Source organism: Euphorbia lathyris, chromosome 3 (assembly GCF_963576675.1).
Source record: "Euphorbia lathyris chromosome 3, ddEupLath1.1, whole genome shotgun sequence".
NCBI lineage: Eukaryota > Viridiplantae > Streptophyta > Magnoliopsida > Malpighiales > Euphorbiaceae > Euphorbia > Euphorbia lathyris.
In genome coordinates, this window is record NC_088912.1 from 83,485,630 (window position 1) to 83,494,977 (window position 9,348).

A 9,348-nucleotide genomic window follows, 5' to 3' on the forward strand; every position below is an offset into this window, starting at 1 on the left:
GAGTTTATTATAGAAACAACGGAAAAAAGTGGAAAGATGAATGAATTTTGAGGTTTAAATACCATTAATATATGAAGCTTTATGGAAGAAACATAAAATATGGGAAGATGAATGAATTGTGAGGTTTAAAGACCATTAATAAATTAAGTTTAAATTAAGAAAAAAAATGTATCACAAAGCATCTCTAATAAATGGTGCTTGAAAGAGTGTTTGATAATGTGGCAATGGTTTTGGCAATTCTGAAAGAGTGTCATCTATTTGAGTGAGGTGAGTGTTTGAAAATTTCAAACAATGATACCACTTTTTGGGAAGGTTGCTTAACTTTTTTTTAAATATAAAAAATTGATTTAATTATCTTCTATTGGTTCATTTTTATGACAATATTTATAATTAAAATAAGTTGTATATAAATTACTAATTTGCGGGGTGATAGTATCAACTTTTAAAGTTACTTATTATTGGAGTATTTTTTAAGAAAAGTTGCTAAAAGTGATGTGGATGAGTTAGGAAATAAAATATTTTATTTTAGTATTATGTGTTAAAATTGGGCAATTTTTATTCCAACCTCTATTGGAGATGCTATAACATCTCATTAAAAAGATGACATGGATCTTGTAAAAAAAATGACTTAGAAGCTTGAGAAAATATTTAAAGATTTGAAAAAGATGACATCGAAACTTGAAAAAAGGTCTGGAGAGTTTAACTCACTGGTATGTCCATCATGTTATTATAAAGTCCTTAGGTTCTACATTAACCAACTCTTTAGTCTCTTTATTTATTTTTATATATGAAAGTACAAAATTACCCATAATTATACAAATAAAATAATAGTTCTAGTTTTCAAATTTAATTAAAATAGTTTTAATGAAGTTTGTGTAGTTGTGTATATTAATTATGAAAACATTATATTTCTTATTTTCTTAAAAAAAATCTTTTATTATTTTATATTGTTGTACTCCAATTTTAATAATTTTAATAATTTTTAACATTCACTTTTTAATGAATAAGTTATGCACTATAATTTAGACAAAAATTAATAAAATAATTAATTAATATTAAAGAGATTATTATTATTAAGGAAAAAAAAAGAAAAAAATAGATAGTTTATTATCAAAACATATAGTAAAGAGTAAGTTTGATATTTTAAATTTTATTTAGTCTAATTTGACCATTAAGGAGTGTTTGGAAGGGAGTTAATGGAGGTAAATGAAGTAATAGAAGGTTAAATATCACATTAACCTTGTTTGAGAGTTGTTTTTGGAGAGTAATGAAGGTTAATGGAAGTTAAATGTTTAATTCCTTTAACCTCAAAACTCTAACCTCCAAATTGAGGGTTAAGGTCTGCTTTGTTCTAGGGCTAGAGGAGGGTAATTAAAAGGAGGTTATTTTTCTAACTTTGCGTGGAAAGTAGTTTAAATGGAGGTGCGGATTAAACGAGGGTTAAATGAAGGTTAAAAAACCTTGAAATAACTCCAATTTCAGTCCCACCTGAAAGTTCACTAAATAACATCCTATCCCTCTCATTCCCTCGCTTTAATAAACCTTGTGAAACCTTCATCCAAGCAGACCCTTAGTGGAAGTAATGTAAAATTTATTAAATTTTTTATCTCTGCAGAGTAAATTTAATATTTAATCTCCTATATATTTGAACTCCCAAACGAAGTCAAACTTTTAACTGTCATTTACATTCTATAAACTCCTAAATAAAGTTAATTTTTTACTTCCATTTCCATCACTTCCCTTTTATATCAATTACTTCCTTTAACTTTCACCCTATTAACCTCTAAACTCCCAAACAAAAATTAAAAAATTGACAAAAATAAAAACTGAGGACTATATAATAATTTCGAAAATCACAAGCACTAACTAGTATATTCCTAAAAACACAGTAACTTATAATTATTTACCCTTATTTATATATACATAGTATTTATATGGACCCTAATGACCATGGTGAATTTGGTTATTCACCGTTAGATGTAGGCTGATTAAAATCCTAAGGTGGAGATTCAAAGTATTTTAAAACTTTAAATTTAATCAGCCTACATCTAACCGTGAATGACCAAATTCACATGGTCACCAGGGTCCACGTCAAAAATACTCTTTATATATATATTCACACACAAGTCGCAAACATAAAAATCCTCTCTTCCCTTCGCTTCTAAAACCTTGCTCCTTCACGGCGCCGTTTCTGCGGGGAGTCTGATTTCTCTGCAACGTCTAAAAACCGAAAAACTCTTCCTCTCCCTCTCTTAAAACCCTAGTTGGGAAGGATTCCTCATCTAGCTCAGTATAGTTCTAACCTCTTATCTTCCGAGTTTCAAAGTCTTAGCATAGCTATATTGTTCGTTTACTTGTTTTTTATAGGTTATTTTGAAAGCTAGGTCAAACAATGGATTATGACTATGGGCAACAAGAACGGACGCAGTTCCCGGACAATATAGTAGCCTATAATGGAGAAGAAGAAGAAGACTATTATGACGAAACTCAACAACAACAACAACAACAACAATTTGGTGTTGGTGACAACGGGAGAAAGCAATTCTCGAATCCTGACTCTTCTTTATCTTCTTCTTCATCTTCGCAAGGGTTAGTTTATATAGGTTTCTTATTTAGGTTGTCCAGCCCAATAATTTGAGCGTGATAGGTGTGAAATAATTTTGGGTTTTTATTTTTCTCTTGTTAGAAAACTCTTTGTTGGCGGAGTCTCGTGGGAAACTACTGCAGGTACCTTGAAAATTCTTCTTCAACTGCTTTTAGTTGCATTATGCGAATATTTAACTAAGCAATGTATGAAATCCTGATAATCGAGTGTTTTATATACTCATGACGAAATCAGGTATAGATTTTTTCTATAGTGTGTTTCTCTATGATTTGGTTTATTGTGGCTTTGCCCTAGTTATTAAAGGCGCATGGCGCACTAAGGTGCTAGGGGTCCTGGAGCCGTGGCCATAGCAAGACAAGGCGCACTTAAGAAAACAAAAATTATAAAACCATAAAAATGCAATGAATACTAAATCATGATAATATTAAGCATAAATAAGTTTTAAAATGAAAATAAACCCCATGTTAGAAAGCTCAAGTTGAATACTAAATCCTAAGTTGTACTCCTCATCAAAACTCTCCAAATCAATCACTCATGTTGAATTTGAATTCCCTTACTTTGTCTCTGTTTGAATTCATCTTCTGTGTTTTGTTCTACTAAACTTCTTCCTCTTATAATAAGATTTTGTCGTTGCCTCTTCTAATTAATTCAAATGTATAATCTCTCTCTTCTTTTTTATATTTGTATTTTTTTTTCTCATTTTGGACCCTTCAGAACACTTGTTCCATATACGTAACTGTCAAAAAAATCATAAAACTGCCCCTAACTCACCAAGGCGCGCCTTTGGCAAATTCCCCTTGGCGCACCAGGCGCGCGCCATGGCGGTTGCGCCACGCCATGGGGGTGTCATGGCGCTAAGGCCTGCGCCTGGTGCGCCTCAGGCGCGCCTTTAATAACTATGGGCTTTGCATTTTGGAATCAAATTATAATTTGATGGCGCTTTTAGAAGCATGTATTTATAATTCCATGTTGTATTAGTTATGTACACAAGTACCAAGATAGTGATTGCTCTATCTGAGTAAGAGCACCTCTAGTGCTAGTTACTTCCTTGTTACTTTGATGTATTTGGTAACAATCAACTATTAGAGTGTATATTACCAAATCTGATAACAAACATTAATATACTCCCTTGAAATCCAAAAACCAAACTATCCACTGAGTTTGAGAGCCATGGACAGCGCTTACACGCCCGCCTGGTGCCGTCTGTGTTTCTCACAGAATTGCTTTTCCCATAAGCCAAATTTCACTTTCAGCCTCTCTTGTTAATTATTTTTTTCCCCACAAAATTTTGAAAAATTAATTGCTTCTAGTGGTATGTTATTTTTTGTTTGTTACTAATCCTAGGCGATGCCAAAAAAAATCCTAAAGTTTGTTACTACCCACTAAAGATGGTCGATAGCATTTATGAATCAAGCATTATCGGTTAAAGATCCCTGTAGTTTTTGTACAATCATTTATGAATCAAGAATTATCGGTTAAAGATCCCTGTAGTTTTTGTACAATGTTTGTGGTATGAGGATTATATATAGACCATGCTGTAGGGATTAGTTTATAGGAGTACTATGTGATGCTTTATAAGCAAGTAAATGACCTCTTTTTGCAACGGTTATGGCCTTCTTCTGGTATTGAGTGGTGTTAAAGTTTGATCCAATTGTGTGGAAATTGCAAATTTGCAATGCATCATCATGTGAGATAATTTCCACCAAGGGCTTTGAGAGAAATTGACCAAGAATGATCAATTGCTATTGCTGCGATATGAGATAGCAGAGGATTTGCCATACTTCGTGACACTGATTCTTAGTGTCACTATGGTTGAGTTGCAGGATTGTAGGTTTTCTAGCATCACAGTTCAAATCTGCCAATTTTGTTCAGGTTAACATTAGATGCACCCTTAGAAAAGTGGTAATGTGGTATGCCATTTAAGGAAATTCGCCTCAAAATGGCAGCGAATTAGAGAACATATTAACTAGGATTTGATTTTTCTTTTTTTGCTTGAATGTGATTCATAGAGTTATAAAGTTTAGATGGGCTTAAAAATTAGCGGCACTGTATTTAACAGTTAAGTGGTTTTTCTATCCATGCTTTTGACTGCATAGACAAATGCTTTTTCATAGTCAGACGATTTGACTTCTTCTGATGAGTTGTGATCATAACATTTTTCATGTCAATCTTGTTTCAGATACATTCACTAATTACTTCAGCAAATATGGCGAAATTACAGACTCTGTAATAATGACAGATAGACATTCTGGAAGACCAAGGGGATTTGGGTTTATAACATTTGCTGACCCTGCAGTTACTGATAGGGTTTTGGAGGAAGAGCATGTCATAGATGGCAGAGCGGTGAAATTTCTTTTCCTTGATGCCACTCAGTGCTAAAGTTCTGATGCTGTTTATTCATGCATTTCATGGTTAATAGTGATAGAAATGTTAGTAGCTTTGAGCTTATTCTAGTGCATTCATATGCCAGGTTGAAGTGAAGAGGACAGTTCCAAGGGAGGATATGGACACTAGAGGTGTTGTAAGAGCCAAGAAAATCTTCGTTGGTGGAATACCTCCAGTTCTGACTGCAGGTACAGCAGATAAACCTTTATGTTTTATTTTCTCATTCTAAATTAAGCTAAATTGTTCCGTATTTTGACTTCAATGATTTTTTTTGTTATAGATGAGCTGAAGGAGTACTTTTCTATTTATGGCAACATTGTCGACTATCAGATTATGCTGGATCACAAAACTGGACGATCTAGGGGCTTTGGGTTTGTTACTTTTGATAGTGAAGATTCTGTTGAAGACATCTTCTCAGAGGGCAAGACCCATGAACTTGGAGGTAAACGGGTAAGTTATAAATTACTTTTGATAAGTCAGCATTATTTTTCAATTGCTGTATGTTTTTGGATTGGAACAGTTCCTATATAATGTCCTTCTGTGTATAACTAGGTGGAGATAAAGAAGGCTGTACCCAAAAGAAATGGTGATTATGGCTCTTTTGCAAAGTCTCGTGCTGGTTTCAGCAATCGTGCGGGCGGGTACGATGCTACTAGCAATAATATGGAGGGTATGTATGCTGGGAAAATGGGCAGAGGATATGATGGATACAGTGGATATGATGGATACAGTGGCTATGGAGGTTACACAGGAGGGTATGGAAGTGGTAATGGCTTTTATGGTGGATATGGTGGATACGGTTATGGGTTTGGGTTTGGTGGGCCAATGATGTTTGCCGGTGGTGGATATGGAGGTAGTGGTTATGGTGTCCCTAGTGCTGGTTATGGAGCCGTTGCTGGATATGGTAGCAGCAGAGGAGGTTATGGAAGAACCAATGATGGTGGCAATAGCAAAGGATATGGAAGTGTTGGTGCTGTAAATGGCAGTCATGGAAGTAGTAAGGGATACAGTAGTGGAAGTGAGAATGGTGGTAACGCGGTTACGGCTAGATATCATCCTTACCAGAAGTGAAGATAAATATTCATTTTCGGCATCCATGTCCAATCCTTATGTTTCAGATGAAATATTTTCGAAAAGCTGCTGATATTTTACTCTTGCAACTTCCTATGCTAACTCTGTAAGTTGGTTTGGCATTGGAATGGTGGTTGTAATTTGCAGAAACAAAAGAATTGCAGTAGAAGATTGGATATTGTGGTGCTTGGAATTAGGATATTAAACAGTTACTTTTGCAGAGTAAGAAAGAGAGAACAAAGAAAAGTCTTTCTTAAAACCCTTGTATCATATATCAAATATGAGGAGGTATAGCTTGGATTATTGGTATAGCACATATTAGGGAGGCAAAGTTTTAAATCACTGCAGAATTGATGGAAGTTTTATAAAGTGATGACAAGCTATTTTGCAGCAAATTTGTGGTTAATTATGGGAATGTGTTTGTTCATTTCATTACCCAAAGGATCTATGATATTGAACTGTGGATTGTCTTGGATTTAACTAATGATTGCTTTGCCTTGGATTTATTTATTTATTTTGTATAATTTATATGACTGTTCGGTTCGAGATTCGTGACATCTTTTAGAATAGGTTTTATTTCAATTAAAGTTTTTTTTAGTGAACATTAGCACGCGAACTTGATAAGTAAAATTAAGTTTAAAGATACAATGTAGGGTAGCAGGAATTTTCACATATACCTTAATGAACAAGTGAATTTGTTCATTCACCGTTAGATATAGGTTTATTAAATCTAAGCATCGGGATGCTTTGAATATTCATCTTAGGCTCTAATAAGCCTAAATCTAATGGTGAATGAGCAAATTCTGTGCGGGGAAGGGAAGGGAAGAGAAGAGAAAGGTTTTGATATATTCAAACCCTCCTTACCATTCCAATTTGAAATAAGATTTGAAATAAAATTAATATTTTATCAACTCTTGTACCCACAAATGTTAATTAGGTTGTTTTTACTTTTTACGTTGATTCTACTCTTCCTATTTTTTTTTCTTGTAAGTTTACTCCAGTACATTTTTTTTTTTTTTTTTGCAATTTACGTTAAATTCTTGAATTTATTTCCGATCAACTCAATTCATTTAGCATATTATCATTTCAATTAATCTTCAATTAATCTTGTTAATCATTGGTACGCTGGTTTTATAGGAAACAAAAGGCAAAACATGGTATAAAATATATGTTTAATTTTTTTTTTATTTTTTTTTATCTTCATCAACTTACAAAATGAAAATTTAGTACTTTATATTTATCCTTTCTTTATAAATATTTTCTCCTAAATAAAGAATAAATCGCTTTTGTTTGGATGAGGTGTATTAAGGGATCTGGAGTATTAAGATTTAAAGCAAAATTAAGCTCCCATCAAACTGTTGGAAAAATAAGTTTAATTTATCATTATTAATATTAATTCGTGCTTAATTGATGAATTAATTTTAAAGTGTTATAAATAATGTAATGGATGACCATTATACCCATGTTATATCTATATATATGTTACACCCATAAGTAATAAGATACACACATTTACAACACGTTATCAGCACGAAACCCTAGCCGTCTGAGCACGCCTCCCATCAATCGTAGACGATCCTAGCCACTATCGTTTTTATTCAATTTGTTGCGCTATCGGTTCAGAACATGGATAGTGAAGAATTATGTCTAGCAGACAGTGCAACTACTCATACCATACTGAGAAGTAGGAAATATTTCTCTCATTTGACAATGAAAGAAACTTGTGTTAATACTATATCGGGTAGTTCAAAGATTATTGAAGGCTCCGGAAGAGCAAATATATTATTATCTATGAGAACGAAATTTGACATTATGGATGCATTATACTCTCCAAAGTCTCAAAGAAATTTATTGAGTTTTAAAGATATCCGTCAGAATGGATATCATATTGAGACAATAAGTGAAGGAAATGTAGAATACCTTCAAATCACGAGTATTACCCAAGGCACTAAACATGTTGTTGAGAAATTACCTGCATTCTCCACTGGATTGTACTACACTAATATTAGTACAATTGAATCTTATGCTATAGTAAACCAGAAGTTTACTGATAATGTTACTGTTTGGCATGACCGATTAGGCCATCCGGGTTCAATAATGATGCGAAAAATAATCAAAAATTCATGTGGACATTCATTGAAGAACCAGCAGATTCTTCCTAATGATTTTACATGCGCTGTTTGCTCACAAGGAAAATTAATAATTAGGCCTTCACCAGCCAAAGTTATACATGAATCAATCAATTTTCTGGAACGCTTACAAGGAGATATTTGTGGGCCAATTCACCCACCGTGTGGATCATTTAGATATTTTATGGTTTTAATCGATGCCTCGACTAGATGGTCATACGTCTCCCTATTATCAACTCGCAACCTGGCGTTTGCGAGATTACTTGCTCAATTAATTAGATTAAGAGCACATTTTCCAGATTTTCCTTTGAAGGCAATTCGCCTCGATAATGCTGGTGAATTCACTTCACAAACTTTTAATGATTATTGTATGTCCATTGGGATAAATGTTGAACATCCTGTAGCTCATGTTCATACACAAAATGGTCTAGCTGAATCGTTAATTAAAACGTTTGCAGTTGATTGCTAGACCATTACTTATGAAGTCCAAACTTCCAATATCAGCTTGGGGACATGCTATATTACATGCAGTAGCATTAATTCGCATCAGGCCAACGAGTAATCAACAATTCTCCCCATCACAATTGGTTCTTGGTCAGGAACCAAATATTTCTCATTTGAAAGTTTTTGGATGTGCGGTATATGTTCCAATTGCTCCACCACAACGCACTAAGATGGGTCCTCAAAGGAGGATGGGAATATATGTTGGATTTGAATCCCCATCAATCATTAAGTATCTAGAGCCAGCTACTGGAAATCTATTTAAGGCTCGATTTGCTGACTGTCATTTTAATGAGTCAGTTTTTCCAACATTAGGGGGAGAAAAGAAACAGTTGGAAAAAGAAATTAGTTGGAATGAATTATCTCTGTCTCATTTTGATCCTCGTACTAAAGAATGCGAAATAGAAGTTCAAAAGATAATTCATTTACAAAACTTAGCGAATCAATTGCCAGACGCATTTTCTGACCCAAAGAGAGTGACCAAATCACATATTCCAGCTGTAGATGCTCCAAATATAATTGAAGTCCCTGAAGGACAACATCCAACTGCTAATGAGTCTCACACACGCATGAAGCGTGGTAGACCTATCGGTTCCAAAGATAAGAATCCTCGAAAAAGAAAAGGAGCAGAAATTGACAATGGCCTTTCCGAGGAAC

The 9,348-nt window shown here is 33.9% G+C and overlaps 1 protein-coding gene across 2 annotated transcripts; it reads left to right on the forward strand.

The window, feature by feature from the left end:
* The first annotated feature begins 2,134 nt into the window (after positions 1-2,134).
* On the forward strand, positions 2,135-6,611 carry LOC136223198 (heterogeneous nuclear ribonucleoprotein 1). 2 transcript variants are annotated; one of them, XM_066011078.1, is made up of 7 exons: positions 2,135-2,290; positions 2,368-2,589; positions 2,687-2,727; positions 4,785-4,948; positions 5,076-5,178; positions 5,271-5,440; positions 5,543-6,611. In XM_066011078.1, exons 2-7 carry the CDS (start codon positions 2,393-2,395, stop codon positions 6,059-6,061), a joined length of 1,194 nt encoding a protein of 397 aa, XP_065867150.1. In that variant the 5' UTR covers positions 2,135-2,290; positions 2,368-2,392; the 3' UTR covers positions 6,062-6,611. The 2 variants fall into 2 exon arrangements, with proteins under 2 accessions (XP_065867150.1, XP_065867151.1); XM_066011079.1 differs by having other exon boundaries at positions 2,137-2,290; positions 2,385-2,589.
* Positions 6,612-9,348: the final 2,737 nt, after the last annotated feature.

Bases quoted from the DNA above. Each gene is read 5' to 3' on its own strand.
- LOC136223198 (XM_066011078.1), top strand. From the start codon at position 2,393: ATGGATTATGACTATGGGCAACAAGAACGGACGCAGTTCCCGGACAAT. The intron at 5,179-5,270 runs GTACAGCAGATA...TTTTTGTTATAG, and splicing joins ACCTCCAGTTCTGACTGCAG to ATGAGCTGAAGGAGTACTTT. The intron at 5,441-5,542 runs GTAAGTTATAAA...GTGTATAACTAG, and splicing joins ATGAACTTGGAGGTAAACGG to GTGGAGATAAAGAAGGCTGT.